This window comes from Dama dama, chromosome 33 (genome assembly GCF_033118175.1).
Source record: "Dama dama isolate Ldn47 chromosome 33, ASM3311817v1, whole genome shotgun sequence".
Taxonomy (NCBI): Eukaryota; Metazoa; Chordata; class Mammalia; order Artiodactyla; family Cervidae; genus Dama; species Dama dama.
Window position 1 is genome coordinate 48,390,469 of NC_083713.1, and position 16,778 is coordinate 48,407,246.

The 16,778-nt window shown below is 34.3% G+C and overlaps 1 protein-coding gene across 2 annotated transcripts; it reads left to right on the forward strand.

Annotated features, from left to right (window-relative positions):
* The first annotated feature begins 349 nt into the window (after nt 1-349).
* MMADHC (metabolism of cobalamin associated D) lies at nt 350-16,403 on the forward strand. 2 transcript variants are annotated; one of them, XM_061135810.1, is made up of 9 exons: nt 350-494; nt 1,010-1,069; nt 3,902-4,046; nt 7,242-7,459; nt 9,951-10,056; nt 10,607-10,737; nt 12,658-12,734; nt 14,878-14,964; nt 15,873-16,083. In XM_061135810.1, the coding sequence occupies exons 2-9, from the start codon at nt 1,061-1,063 to the stop codon at nt 15,931-15,933; spliced, it is 834 nt and encodes a 277-aa protein (XP_060991793.1). In that variant the 5' UTR covers nt 350-494; nt 1,010-1,060; the 3' UTR covers nt 15,934-16,083. The 2 variants fall into 2 exon arrangements, with proteins under 2 accessions (XP_060991793.1, XP_060991792.1); XM_061135809.1 differs by lacking the exon at nt 12,658-12,734 and having other exon boundaries at nt 15,873-16,403.
* The last annotated feature ends 375 nt before the right edge of the window (nt 16,404-16,778 follow it).

Sequence of the window (16,778 nt, forward strand, 5' to 3'; positions counted from 1 at the left end):
ATATATTTATTGTGTCTATTAAAAGTCTGGCACACAGGGGGCTCTATTCTCAAAAAACAGTTATTTTCGACTTTTTTTTTTTTTTTTAAGCAGATACAAAGAACAGTAAACTGTACCTCCTTTGAGCAATAAAGTCTTGGGGCAAGAGGAGGCTTTCAAACACAGCGGTGAGTTAATGATCGAAATTAAATGAGTGCCGAACGCAGCTCTGGAGCCTCGATCTCCATCCCACAGGTCATTATCCACACCTCATCTTTCCTCCTCCTACGTGGGGGCGGTGGACTATCCAATGAAAGGGCGGTGCTACGTGGGCCTCCCGTGCGCGTGCGCAGCATCGGCTCGAGGATCATTCCCATCCATGCGCTCGAAAGCAACTTCTTCAGTCTGGTCACTGCCAGCGTCAGCGCTACATCCGCTGCCGTCGCGCCGCCATTTTGAAGACGGGAAGAGTACGGGCCTGGGACCGCTGGAGGCAGCTGTGGCGGCGGCGACTGGTACGGACGGTTTCCGCCCGTGTTAGCCCCTCCAGATTTGCCCATCTTTTGGCCACAGCGCTCGGTGTTGCCTCTATATTCACAGGGCCCCTGTCGCTGTCCCCGGTTGTCCTGTCACTCTTGTCGTTAGGATCTTTTTCGCTTCCTCAACCTTCATCTTTGCTGGACGCTTTGCTTACAGCTTGTTTAGAACCCTGATCGGTGTTAAAATACCTACTTGGAGCCTCAGGACTCCATCCTGTTGGACGGCCCCTCTTTCCTCACCCGGATCTAGTCGGAGTTGTCTTCCGCAGACACACCGGGCGGGCCGAGAGCTGCAAGGCCTCCTGTGGGCAGCGACTTGTGCCCTGTAGGGGCAGGGGGCGAATTCCGGTCTCCTGGGGTCCGGGGACAGCTTGGACTTTGGTCCTGTCGCGGAAGAAGGGACACCCAGTAGGCGATGGTGGACATTACCCGAGTGATCTGTTGTTAGAGCTTAATCCGTCACCGGCCTGTTTTGTTTTGTCCTTTCCCAGGAATAACTTTACAAAAGGGAAGATAATTTTCGTCTGCCCTTTCCACCAGAAATGGCCAATGTGAGTAAATTAGTCTCTTAAGAAGCAGTACAGTAGTAAATTATTTTGGGCACTCGTTAAGAAATGGAGGGACGGGTTTAATTATAATGGCATTGATGGCATAATGTTTCTTGTACTTGGTGAATCAAAAATGTCAAAGGAAGCAAGGGGTGTGAAATTAGGTCAATATGCCTTGAAGGTAGTTTGAACACAAACATATTTCCCAATACTTTTATTTATTTATGCAATTCCTTTTGAGAAATTCAGTGCCAGCATCCTTTCAGTAATTTTAAAAGGCATTATTTTTGTAAATACTTAGAATCTATTTTTAAGCCAGTTTCTGTTTGGTTAGGTAAACTGAAGATTTTGTAGCAGTTTTAGTATAGGAAGTAACCTTACAGATATTACAAAATGAGAGCAAGAGATTATTCTTATAGACCAGAGGTATTTATTCACGGTAACTGTCCAGTGATGACTTAAACGCATCGTGCCATAGGGGTCATAAAACATACATGAAAACTATTACAGTAAGAGTAGAAACAATTTTAAAAGTTACACAGAGGTACAATACAGATTCAAAGCTTTGTGGAGAGGGAAAAGTAGGGGTTTGGGTTCACTTAAACACAGAAGCATTTGAATTTTGGAAGATCGGTGAGATTATCTAAATCTCACCCAGAACAGGTATATTCAAAGACACCCCCTGGCCCCGCCCCCCTTCAAAAATCAAGAAGTCATTTCTGTCTTCCTCAGTGTAAGATGTGTGAAAGAGATGAGTGGGAAATAAGGTTGGATTGAGGATTTGGGATCAAGTAACAAGAGTCTTGGGGCTTCCCAGGTGGCTCAGTGGTACAGAATCCACCTACCAAGCAGGAAACTCAGGTTCCATCCCTGGGTCAGGAAGATCCACTGGAGTAAGAAATGGCAACCCACTCAAGTATTCTTGCTTGGGAAATCCCATGGACAGTGGAGCCTGGTGGGCTACAGTCAGTGTGTCACAAAAAGTCAGATGCGACTTAGCAACTAAACCACTAGCAAAGAGTTTTGAATGATAGACTTGGTAATTTGGACTTTATTCTTTAAATTTTGGTGATTTAATTAAGAGTTGTGTGTTAGAAAAATTAATATAGTAACAGTTAGCCAGGATAGTATTCCTGTAGTTGAATATGATATATTAAGTAATAATCTAATGATCAGACTCTAGGGCCAGGGGAGGATGCTTAAATTTTCAGGTGGACAGAATGCTCTAGAGACAGGCCTTGAATTTTGGAGACATCTGGAGGAGGTTCAGTTTATCTGGATCTTGAAGAAAGAGTTGGAATTTATTCAGCCTAAGAGAAGGAAAAGGGTATTTTAGTGGAAGAAATCTTATGGCAGTATAAAAGACAGAAATAGGGAAATGTTGTATAGGTATTTTTATGTGACTGAAAAGTGGAGAAGTAGAAAAGAGAAGGGAAGATAAATTAGTAAGAAATTCTGTCAGAGAGGTAGAAAGACCAGTCAAAGAACAGACAGGTTGGATTTCAGAATACTCTATGAAAGGGAAAAAGAATAATTCCAAAGTATCAAATGGCTAGACTATTTCAGCCTCCTGGTAACTAGTTTCCATACCACCTCTCTAGTCCCACTCTTTTCTCTCCACTGCCCTTAGTTGTACATTCCTTAAAACATCCTTTATTTTTATCTTCCTCCCTGCCTACAGGTTAAAATTCTGATTTATTATCTTGTTGTAATAGGCCCTTTCCTATCTGTGTCACAAAGTATAAAGCCTTTTATAGTTGCTCATAAGTTAAAATTTCAAGCCTGTTCTTAACTGCATTACTTTATATCCACCTTCAGTGAACCTGTCACTCTTTGAAAACGACCTCCATACCTTTCTTCCTGAAAGGCACTCACTGAAATGAGTACCTAAATTTCTGTTTCTTCACAACCCAGTATATCCTTCATGAAACTTTTCCTATGACCTCAAGGACGTCTTAATTGTTCGAATCTTTTAATAGAATTTCACAGATGATATGGTATTTGTTCTCAAGTGTTTTTAAATATAAAGGGCCAGGTAGCAAATATTTTAGGCTTTGTAGGCCAGAGTGTCTGAAATAACTCTGCAATTATGACATGAAAGCAGCCATAGATGATACATAAATGGGTGGGGCAGTGTTAGAGTAGAACTGTATTCACCAGGACATACAGAAGGCTACAGTCTGCTATAGTTTGCCAACCCCTGCATCAAAGTTATTCTGACTCAGCTATTTTGATTAAAGTTTATACATGAAAGATGTTCACACATTCATATGGTAACTGACCTGAGTCTAGGAAATGAACATAGGAGCAGAAAAGGTATCATAAAGATGTATGCTAAACTGGAGGAAAGTGGACATTGCCATGAAATCAAGAGAAAGATAGCATGGGAGATAATCAGTACAATCTGATAGCAGTAAAAGAAGAGTTAGAAAGTAAGTAGATTTTTTTTTCCTAGGAGAGGTTTTGAAAGTTCTTTATTTTGAGAATAGAAGACTTGCTAGCTGTGCCACTTTTTTAGTGGTGCTGCTGGACGGAGCAACTTTTCAAAGTTCCTGTTCTTTCTGTATGGCACTCTTGATTCTGGCCTTGCTAGGAAAGCCATATATTTTTACCCAAATAACTTAGTACTTGTGTTGTTTTTTTTTTTTAATATTTGTGTTTATTTTTAAAATTATAAATATGGGTGATGCTCATGTGTTATTGGCAGGTGCTCAATAACAGTAGAATCAATGTTGGTTTTAAAAGATACATTGCAATGTGAGGATTTGCCCAAGATTGTCTGTGTTAGTATAACATTTATATCCAGAATAATTTTAGTTTTTGTGTCATTCTTAGGTCCTCTGTAACAGAGCCAGACTGGTTTCCTATCTCCCAGGATTTTGCTCTTTAGTTAAAAGGGTTGTCAATCCCAGAGCCTTTTCAACCGCAGGATCTTCAGGTTCTGATGAGTCTCATGTGGCCACTGCACCTCCAGATATCTGTAAGTAAAACTTATTTTTGTTTTACTTACAATTGTTTCATAAGATTTGTTACGTTTCCTGTAATATTTCTTCTTGAAGTTTTACTGATCTTCTAAAGTTGAGTTTATCCCTTTGAAAGTAAAATCAGAGCTCTGCCTAAATATTTATGCCAGGAAGTTACAATACTTAAAAAAAAAAAAGAATGAATATTGGTTTCTAAAACTTACTTTCTTGAACTTTAGTTTTTTTCTAATCTATATTCAAACACACACAGTCTTCCCTGAAACAAATTTTCTTTTGATCCTATTAAACTATGTTACTACTTCTTGCCACTCTTTGCTGAATTTCCTAAATGTAGCCATCACTGTTTACTAACAAGTGTTTATTAAATCAGTCTGCTTTTTCTTATCCACCTTGCACACCTCTATATCACATTAATCATTCTAAAATACTGTAAATCATGACATTTCCGTCATAAACCTCAATTATCTCCCATTGCTTTCAGTGGCCGTTCCTAAACTATCCACAAACTATGAATCATTGTTCAAGATCTAAAAAAAAAATTTTAAGTTCTGTAATTAGTTAACTTTGAGAAATGCTTTATGCCAAAGTCCTATCTTAGAGGTTTATAAAGCACACTAAAATATTAAGGGAGGGCTTTTAGAAACTTTACCTAATGTATTCTAAAGTGATTGCCCATGGAATCCTTTTTTCATTCAATGCATTACTTACAGTGTAATGTCCATTCAGTTGGGCATGCAAAACCTCCCCTAGTTTTCTTGCCTCAGTTTTCGAACTCTATCTCTGATTATTCCTCAGTTTTCTTGATCTGAAGGCTAAACATAGATCTATCATAAATGAAAGGTCTGTCACTCAGAATAGTTAAGGGTTTGTATTGTGAATATACAGCTTGGCCTCCCTGTCCATGGGTTCTGCATCCTCAAATTCAACCAATCAGAGATTGAAAATATTTGAGGGGGTGGGGAATTCCAGAAAGTTCCAAATAGCAAAACTTGAATTTGCCATGTGCCAGCAATTATTTACATATCATTTACTCTGTGTTCGATATTATAGGTTATCTGGAGAAGATTTAAAGTATACAGGAGGATGTACATAGGTTACATATATGCACATACAGTTCATTCTTGAACAGCATGGGTTTGAGCTGTGCATATCTGTTTTATACACAGGGTTTTTTCCAATAATAACTAACTACAGTACTACACAGTTCTCGGTTCCTTGACTCTGAGGATGTGGAAATGACTATACAGAGAACTGACTCTAAATTATACTCAGATTTTTGACTGCAGGCTTTGAACAACTAACTCTTGAGTTGCTCAAAGGTCAGTTGAACTAAACCCTTTTTATATAAGGACTTGAGCATATGTAGATTTTGATAGCCATGAGGCTCCAGGAAGCATTGCCCTGTGAATACCTAAGGAAAACTATATAAATAATTTTTGTAAAATAAATAAATAAATAATTTTTGTAGATCAATAGGGAAAAAATAACCCAGTAGAAAACCAAACAAAAATTTCAAAAATGAGTTTGAACAGGCGTTTCTGTAAGAGAAAACCTAAATGACCAATAAACATTTGAAAATATGCTCATATCCAGTATTAATATTGAGTATTTATTTGAAGACACAGATCTGAATAATCTATAAGACCCAGGTTGTTCAGAACAGCTGGTAAGTTTTAGTTTGTGAACTGACTCCAGTCGGTCATTGGTGGCTATCTAGAGCCTTATCACTCAGTGTGATCTGCAGACCAATATAGCATGGCATGGTGTATCATCAGAATCACCCGGGACTGGTTAGAAACGAATTTTGAGCCCCATTCCATATCTGGTAAATCAGAATCTGCATTTTGAGAAGTTCTCAGATGATTCTTAAATACTTAATAATTTGAGATGTGCTGGGCTAGAGTGTTTGGGTTGAGAATTATGTGACAGTGTCTGGGCTTCAGCAGGGAAAAGTTCCATAATTGATAGGTAATATCTGTCATAGGTATGGAAGAGAGATATGGGCGTCACACAGGGGCAGCCATAATGACATGACCATTTTTAGTCACTTAGTTCTGGCAGAAAATTTATAAATACTTTTATTGCCAACTAAAGTCTACAGCCATCCTTTCCTTTCTCTAAACAAAATTCCTACTCCGAGTATTTCTTCACTTGATTTTCTAAGTTACTTTTTTCTGGATCTTTTTGAATTTTTCACATTAGGATTTTTTTTAATTTTATAGGAATAAAGTAATGTGTATTCTTCTGTAAGTATTTAATCCATATTCACGCATGTGACTGGTAAACAGGGCATTATGTCACATTGGTTACAAAATTTTTTCCAGTCCATTAATGTTTTGTGCCCCCAGGTAACAGCACTTGAATGCCCCTCCCCACGGGTTCCCTGGTGGCTCAGATGGTAAAGAATCTGCCTGCATTGTGGGAGACCCAGGTTCTATCCCTGGGTCAGGAAGATACCCTGGAGAAGGAACTGGCAACCCACTCGAGTGTTCTTGCCTCGAGAATGCCATGAACAGCGAAGCCTGGCGGGCTACAGTCCATGGGGTCACAAAGAATCGAACATGACTAAGCGATTACCATAAACACACACCCCAGGGTGTGTAACCACTACTAAGTCTGGTATCTTTACTTTCAAGTATTTTTTTTTTCTGTATTTAAAGCATTGTTATCAGCATGTAAAATAAATGTCACATATACTGTTCTTGGACTTAGCTTTTTCTTTTAATGTCATTTATCCTGTGAACTTCTTTCATCATATATAAAGATTTACTAATGACTGTTAAGAATTACATAGTATGGAAGTTCCCTGATGGTCTAATGGTTAGGATTCCAGGCTTTCACTGCCATGGCCTGGGTTCAGTTCCTTTTTGGGGAACGAAGATCCCACAAGCCACGCAGTGAAGCCAGAAAAAAAAGAATTACATGGTATGGATTAACAGTACTTTATTGAATCCGTTCCCTAATAAGGGAATTACCTATGACTTGGCAGCTGGTTGCTTCAACTAGTGTTTTGGAAATAACATGAAACCAACTAACATATTCAACCAGTAAAGCAAACTTCAAAGATCTATTGTTTAGGTTGAAAAAAAAAAAAAACCTTATTGAAAGAACAGCATCTTTCACATTCTTTCAGTCTACCAGTGCATTTAAGTTGTAAGGAAAAAATGGTTCATTTTGTTTTTCCTCTTCAGGCTCTCGAACAGTTTGGCCTGATGAAACCATGGGACCATTTGGACCTCAGGATCAGAGATTCCAGCTTCCTGGGAACATAGGTTTTGACTGTCACCTCAATGGGACCGCATCACAGAAGAAAAGCCAGGTTCATAAAACTTTACCTGATGTTCTAGCAGAACCTTTATCGAGTGAAAGACATGAGTTTGTTATGGCACAATACGTGAATGAATTTCAGGTATGTTGTTAATATCATTTATTCTGTTTTCTAATTATTAAAGTTTTATTTCTGATAACTACGAGAGTATTACTTTCATTGAAAAAGTAAAAAAATCTGTTAAAGTCCAGTATATACAGGAAAAGCATGTATAGTTTTTAAAACCTTGGTGTTGTCCTATACATAGTATTTGCTATATAATTTTTCACATTGCAGTCTCTTAGGGAATTAATTCTTCAAAATATCTTTTTTAATAAATATTTATTGTAAATATAAATAACTTAATTTCTGTAACTGGAAATTTAGATTTTCTTTTTTTTTCATTTTTACAAGCAGTAATTATAATTTATATATGGACTAAATTCCAACTAGTTTTATATTCCTCTAGCCATTTAGAAACTTAAAAAAATTTTGAGATCTCTAAAATTCTTCAGATAAACTAAAAAGTTTAGTTTAAATTTTTAAATAGGATTTAGTTTAAATTTTAGTTTAATTTTTAGTTTAAGTTTTTAGTTTTATTTTATTTTTAGTTTAATTTTTTAGTTTAAGTTTAGTTTAAATTTTTAAATAGGATTTTTAAATAGGTTTTGTAAAAACAATTCCTGAGAGGTTTTTAATGAGTTTTTTAGAACTGGTATTGCATATGAATTCTTTAAATGCGTTTTAAAACTAGTATTGCATCATTGCTCACTCAAATGGGAAGTTACATGCATTTCAGAGTTTGTCAAACCCCGGATCCTTATCATTTTTCATATTTCTATGTAGTTTCAGGTTAAGATTTTGATCAAAATGATATTATTAAAAGTAATAACCGCTCACAATTATGGGTTATATCAGTAACCTAACACTGGGACGCAGTTGACCTCCCCTTTTTATCTCAGATAATTCCTTCTCAGTCTTCTTGGCTCTTCCTCTGTCTACCAGTTGTATGATATTTCCCAAATGTCTGTTCTTCATTTTCTGTTTTGACTTGCTCCCTGGTCACTTCAGTCCTCAGCTTTCTCCATAGGCTGTGTCTTCATATTTCCTAACTTAGCGTTTCTGTTTCTGACATTTCTGGTTCTGTATCACTTGCCAAATATCTTTATCTGGATGTCTCAGAAGTACCAAAGTTAGGACTAGTACACATCTAGTACTGAATGAGTCCTTTTTTCTCTCAAAACTTGTCTTCATTCCCATGTTGTCAGTAGTATAAGTGACTTAGTCATCCTCTCACTGTCCCAAAAATAAAGATTACAATGACAGCCTTGACTCCTCTTTTCATCATTCCCCCATAAATAGTGACAGTTACATTGCTTTCATCTCTGAAAATAGCCTTTAAATTTGTGTCACTTTAGTTCTCACTAATACTATTAGAGTTCAGCACCTTCTTATCTTAGCTCAGTTTTTAGAGGCATTATAAGTAGGATGGACTGTGGAGATAGGATAAATTTGTATACAGAGATTAACTCTTATTTATTGATAATTAATTTTGTGAGAAATTTAATTAAATTTGGCAAAGTTACTTCACCTGAGACTGTTTCTTTATATGTAAAATAAGGATAATTTATTAATATTATTTAATAATTTTAAAATAAAAGTCAAAATTTTGTAATGTGGCATAAATTGGTTTCCATAGTTTTGATCCTTTTCTTACCTTACCTCCCACGGTTTCCTACTTCTGCATTCTAATCACAGCATACTTTTCCTTTGTTGAAAATTACACCGTTCTCTTTGACCATTGCATGCCTTTGCACTATTATTTCTTGCTAGACTGTTTTTTTTCCTTTGAGATTCTTAACCTGTATTCTGTCCATTCCTTTATATATCAGACACATATATTAATTAACATATAACTCAAATGTGATCTCAACCATTTCCTGATTTCTCCCAACAAAGCAAGTTTTCTTCCCCATTTATACCTCCAGAAAATTTCCTTCACAACTCTGTAGCACTTTTCATATTGGATTGCGATTATTTGTTGTTCTACTATTTTTCTTCTACTAACCCTTATATACCAAGAGTGAAGACTGGATTTTTACCACTGTAGTGTCTGCTCCTGTTATAATGGCTGATGTATAATAGGCACCCATTAAATTTCAGTTGAATAAGAGCCTTTAGGCTTTTCCTGTTGGAGAGATTATATATTTAATCACTTTGCTTTGTAAGTTAATGTTCTTATACCCATTTTACAGAACAAAAGAAAGGATAGTTAGATATAACAAAATATCAGAAGAGGTAACATTATAAGATACAATCATGGCATTTTTAAGTTTTTTAACCAACTTCTATTAAGTCTAGAATATCAGTAGGTATATATTCCTTTTTTTTAATTCAACATTTTTTTTAAATTCTCAAATTACTTTCATCATAGAGAAAAGTTTGAGTATGTAAGAATACACTGATTATTACCTAATCACCAGCTAGATTAAGATTATTGAAAAAGCTTTCTAAGACAAACAGGTTTATAATGGGCAGGATATTTTATTTGAACTCCAGATTTTGTTTATCTATATTTCTTATTCCCCTAAAGGGTAATGATACACCTGTTGAACAAGAAGTTAACAGTGCAGAAACTTACTTTGAAAGTGCCAAAGTAGAGTGTGCAATCCAAACATGTCCAGAGTTGCTGCGAAGAGGTATGTTGTGCTTTATTCATTTTTACACTAATGTGTATCAGATTCTGTCACTAATTTAAATATATTGAAAAATATACTCCTTAGGAATTATAATGTTTTATAACTGAATATTTTAATACGTCTTGCTGGAAACGATCATTGCCTGGCCAAGAAAAAGACTAGCAAATGTCCCCTGACATCTGACCTCATGCTGCCATTAGATAGGATTAGTAGAATTTTTAGTAACTTTTTCCCTAAAGTCATCCTACTCACAAGTGATTACTGAGAAAAATCTTAATAATAAACTTTTTTTTAATTCCAAGACTAACAACATGTAACCCAACTTACTCTTTGGAATTGTCGGCAGTATATTTTTGGTTCATCCAAAAAGAGCAGAAGTAAACCAAAGCTAAATTTATTTCATCCTTTTAACAATAATGTGCATTTATAAACCTAGCTTGGTGCCGTAGCGATTTGACTTAATCGTCATTTTTCTAAAGTGTTTTATGAGCTGTTTCTTTTTTCAAAAAAAACAAATAATTTTTTCCTTGAATTTTATTCTTATTTATAGATTTTGAATCACTGTTTCCAGAAGTAGCCACCAACAAACTAATGATTCTGACTGTAACACAGAAAACTAAGAATGATATGACTGTTTGGAGTGAGGAGGTAGAAAATGAAAGAGAAGTGCTCTTAGAAAAGGTAATTCTTTCAACTGCTGACTGTTTAGTTTTATAATCTTATTTAAACACCAGTGAACACTGTTTTAAAATGATAGCTGTCTTTTATCATTATTAGTTCTCTCCTAATGTATGTCAGTATATTTAAAATGTACATGTTTTCTGAAAATAAAAATGCCAGGTCTTTTGTTTTTGTTTTTGTTTTTTTTAGTATCTTTGAAAAATTTATATTCTATCCAGTACTTTGTCATTTTTTTTTTTTATTTATGTCTGTCTTAGGAAGTTTGGAAATACAATAAACAACAAAAATGTAAAATTAACTCTTCATACCCATCCCTGTCTCCTCTCTTATCCTGTTCTCTCCCTCCATGTCTCTTTCTGTCTCTTACGCATGTCAAGTAAAAAGTGAAAATTACCTAATCCTTCTTCATAGTGTAAACAATAACAGTGTACAGTACAATAATAATATAATAATTGTACATACGCACATTTTTCCCATCCTTTGCTTTTAACTAGAAAATATGTTTTGACACCTTTCCTTCACATTACACATAGATTATATTTCGTTCTTTGTAAAATCTGTATAACATTAGATTACATGGGCAAACCATAAATTTTTTAAATTATTAAAAAATTTTTTAGTCTTTTGTGAGTTGAAAATCAATCCTTTGCTTTTATAGGCAGTGAGAATATTTGTACATTTATTTTTATGCTCATACTTACATATTTCTAAATAGGGAATTGCTAAATCAAGGGTATATTTAAGTTATATACTGCCAATTTGTCCACCAAAAAGATCATCCTAGTATATAAGTTGTTACTCTTAACCTGGATATTAGCATTATTTTTCATTTTTATCAACCTGAGAAATCAGTGGTAACTTAAAATCTCATATTTAGAAATTATATGAGTTTGATTCCTTTGTATGTATGACAAGATCAGCTCACCTAACTACAATTGAAAAAATTCTGTTTACTAATTTACATGCAGAATAATATTGGGAGTTTTTTAATGTTTTATTTAGTGTTGGATGTATGGTTCTCACAACTTATAAATATATTGTTTACATACTTAACAAAGTATTTTATGATAATCACTTCACACTTAAATATCCCAAATACAGCTTTGCTAATAAATTCCAGGTAGTAATTAACAGTCAGGAATGAATTATATGCTAGTTAACAAAGAAGTTACAGAGAGGCATAAGACATTATCTCTGATTTTTAGAAGATCTGAATTTGATGAGTTGAAATTTCAGTATACAATAACTCAGTAAACACTTTCTGTTTATATATTAAGACCAGGAATAGTTTATCATCACTCATTTAGATGCTGGTGAGTTTGCTCTCACATATATATTGCATCGTAAGTCCTCCTTTTTGATTCGTCTGAGATTCTGAGCCTCATTTGATACTGACCCCAGTATAGATATGACTCAGTTTTCTATAACCAATTTCCAGGTTTTGAAATGGCACTATACTTTTTCGTGTGATTTTTAATTTTATAGTGACTTAAGCTGTTTTATTTTTTACGGAAAAGAAAACATCTCTCTATTTTAGATATGTTCGTGATTATTTTAGGATCACACGTGACTTTACTGTCCAAGTAGATATTTTATCTTTTATGGTTTAAATCTATTATAGTTTTTTCTAGCAGATGTCAGTGTTTCCTATTGATGAGCAGAATAAGATAAATATTTAAACTGGTTCTTTTTGTGATCATTTGGCATTCTTAATCTTCGCAAACATTTAAATACATTGTTTTGTTCACCTGGTAGTTTTTGTGTATATCTTATTAAATTGATACAGAATTTTAATGACTTCTAGACCATATTCAGTTTTCCTGCTTTTTAAGAATTGTGAGGATTAATGAAATACAACAGTAAGTGCAAATATTATGTAGATAACCTAAAGAATACAGTATTTTTCAATTTTTTCATTAGTTTACAAGAAAGTTTAGGCATACCTTGGAGATATTGCTGGTTCGGCTCCATCACAATAAAGCAAATATGGCAATAAAGTGAGTCACATGGATATTTTGGTTTCCCAGTGCATATATAAGTTATGTTTATGTTATACTGTAGTCTATTAAATGTGTAATAGCATTATGTCCTAAAAAATGCATACCATAATTTTAAAATACTTTGTTGCTAAAAATTGCTAACCATCATCTTAGCCTTCAGTGAGTCATAGTAGTAAAACATCAGTAAAGGTCACTGACTGCAGATCATCATAAATATAATAATAGATGAAAAAGTTTGGAATACAGAGAGAATTACAAAGATGTGACACAGAGACATGAAGTGAGCAAATGTTACTGGAAAAATGTCACCAATAGACTTGCTGGACACAGGGTAGACACAGGCCTTCAACTTGTAAAACAATACATTATCTGCGAAGTACAGTGAAGTCAGAAAAGTGAGATATGCCTGTATTTAGAGAGCATAAGTTAGTTTAGGTTGTATATCTATAGAAGGGATCAATAAACTTTTTCCTAGGAGCCAGATGGTAATTTTTTAGGTTTTTTAGGTCATAGGTTCTCAACTACTCAGTTTTACCCTTGTATTGTTAAAGAAACCATAGACAGTATATAAATGAATAGGCATGGCTACATTTCAGCAAAATTGTATTTATACCAACAGGCAGCCACTCAGTTTGATGGCCCTCTGACTATCACTTCCTCATCCCTTATTTAGAGAATGGCCCATGGGCCTAACTTTAGCTTGGACTTTCAGCCAGCTGAATGCCAGAGATGCTCAGTGAGGCCTCATCACTCAGGGTGGGCCTGAAATTCATGTTACCCAGCGCTGCATGACCCCTGATAACACTATTCAGCTGCAGCCTTGCATCTGGCACTCTGCTAGACCTCAGGGAATCTCACTCTGTGTCTGCACAGCTTAGCATGAGGCTACTAAACCAGGAAAGACTGCTCTGCAGACTGCTTTGGAACCCTGTTGTGCATCACCCTCTTCTCCAGCACCCTACCCCACAAAGTCCAGATGCTTCAGCAGTCCAGACCTGTTGCTTTCTACTGCCTCAGCAAAGTGACACTTTGCTCGGGCTCCACTTCTTTGTCCTGCAACAGGAAAGTGTCCTCAGACAGAAGGCTAGAGCATATATGGGGATCACTTTATTTGTTTCCCTTCTCTCGAAGAGTACAGTTTTGTGTCTGCCTGTTCATTGTCTGAAAACAGTTGCATCATGTATTTCAGTCGTTTTGATAGTTTTCAGCAGGTGGCAAGTTTGATAACTCTATTATGACTGGAAGTGGAGTTGTGCCCTTGTTTTTAAACACTTATGGTCCTTTTTTTTTTAACATTCTAATCTGGTTCTAATATTTGTTGTCTTTTTCACTGCTTAGAGTTCTGGTAAAGCTAGTCTTTGCATCATAGGAGTTAGACATCACAGGATTTTGAATAGGTAATGCATGTACATGGTATGTAATATTTATACACTACATAGAAAAATAGAGAAGTGTATAGGGAAAAGTAAGTATGCTGTCCAGCTCTGTACCCAGTCTATCCATTTATCTTATTTTCATGTGCTTTGTCAGAAATATTTCATGACTATGTGACTGGATAGGTGTATTTTTGAAGGACATACAAACAAGTACCTGTTTTTAAACAACTTCCATTCAAATTAATGAATGATTCAGATCTTTTCATTATGAATATTTTGTTTTCCCTTTCTTACCTTATTTTGGAATTTCCATAATGATATAAAATAGTCTATAGTTTATAAATTATAGTTTATATAATTTATATAAACTATATATATAAACTAATTTATATAAACTATAATTTATATAGTTTTAACTGTATAAACTATAGTTATAATCCAACTATAGTTTATAATCCTTGACAAATTTTAGAGTTAATAGCACAAAAGTGATTAGAAATAGTTTCTAAAACAAATAATTTAGAAGAAAAAACGTACAATTTAGACCTTAAAAAAATGAAAGTGTTATATCAACCATTAATCGTTTAGACTAGTGAAAGTAATCTTAAGACTATAAGTCCTAATTTATCATTAGTTTTAATTTTTTATTAATCTTGTGTTCTCTATCTGAGGCAAAAGATATTTATTTTAAAAATTTATTGAAAAATAAAACAGTCTGTAGTGATGCTATCTTGAGCATAGTATTTGTGTCTTTTTCTTTGCAGTTCATCAGCGGTGCTAAGGAAATTTGCTATGCCCTTCGAGCTGAAGGCTATTGGGCTGACTTTATTGACCCATCATCTGGTTTGGCAGTGAGTAATTAAATACATTTTGAAAGCCATTTGAAATTTGAAGTAGGAATTACTTTTTTATAATTATAGCCTGGGTAAAAAAATAAATCATTTAGGACTTCTTGAAAACCTCACAATTTTATGCACAGAAGTACCAAGAATCAATTGAATTCACAACTTTGAGGGATCTCTGTCACTCCTGGTTAAAGTTTTCCATCACTTTAAATTTTTTTTTTAATAATTTCAAATTTTATTTTTTCCATCCTTACTAATAGACATTATTTGAATTACATTGAATTAGTGTGCTTACTGTTAGTTAAAAATTAGCATTCAGTAGTTTCATTAAGGAAGAAAAAATTATTTTTAGAATTAAGAAAATTTGGATGGTAAAGAAAAGTAACTTTTTGGAAATTAACATTTATAAAGCTATACTTTAAAAAAAAAATGAGCCACTATTGTCACATTTTAAATTCTGTGTATGTCTTTCAGTTACAAATAGTAATAAATTTTATTTTAATCTTAAGATAGAAATATATACTGTTTCTTCTCGAAGTTAAGATTTAGTGAGTACTAGAAATGAAAAACACCCTGGGCTATAGTTTTCTTATTTTAAAAATTACAAAGGTGTACCATAGATGATTGCCTAAGACTTATTTCATCTCTAAAGGTCATGTGAAGTTATACATTTGGTTCTAGATAACATGCAGTCTGCTAGATCATTCATTTCACATTTCCAGAATACACAAGTATTGAGGGGGAGAGGTTTTTAGGGCAGTTAGGTGTTGCATGTGACCCTTTTATTTCTTATTTGACCTTTTAAATATTTGCAGTATTTATACAGATCTGTGTTCATGTTTACATAAAAATTGTTAATACTCCATTATCTTTCTTGTTAATAAAAATATGACTTCATTTTTTATTTCTTCCAGTTTTTTGGACCATATACAAACAACACTCTTTTTGAAACAGATGAACGCTATCGACATTTAGGATTCTCTGTTGATGATCTTGGCTGCTGTAAAGTGATTCGTCACAGTCTCTGGGGTACCCATGTGGTTGTAGGAAGTATCTTTACTAATGCTACACCAGACAGCCATATTATGAAGAAATTAAGTGGAAACTAGCAGTAGTGTCAATTAATTTGATCTTCTGCTTGTCTGTAACATTTGGGATGATCCACAAGCATTGTCAAAGGCTTCCGTTTTTAAAATTTACTCCCTTGTAGGTATTTATTTCAACATTATGGATTTACAATATTGGCAAGTGGTTTATAATTTTTAAATTTCAAATACTCATATTACCATTAAATACATGTTGAGCACATCCACATTGTACAGAATGTGATAATTAACATGTAACCAGGGTATGATCTCATATTGTTATTTCTCCCCTTAATTGGAAAAACCTCACTTTTAATTATACCTCTCCAAAAATAAATCATACATTTGGCTATGATCATATGTGTGTTTTTTTATTGCAGTCTTTTTAAAATACAGTTCTTAAAGTTTTTTTCTTTTTTTAAATAAATGCAGTTGGGAATTCTGGATTCAGTGTAGATTTAACTTGTTAAAATTTCTTTTTTCTTTATTACTTGTCAAGTGTCCTGATACCAGTCTTGAGTATTACTTTGAAATGTATGTGCAGAGAAAGAAGAATAAGGATAATACTACATCTTTACATATAAAAGAATTTGAATCTCAACTTTATATAATAGTCAAAAGTAATTCTTAACTCCTTGGTTGAGACAGATAAGTGTTTTATTCTCAGACAAAACTATAACTCATCTGCTAAGTCTATTTCCCTATTTTAACAACAGATAGAAACTGCAGTAGTTT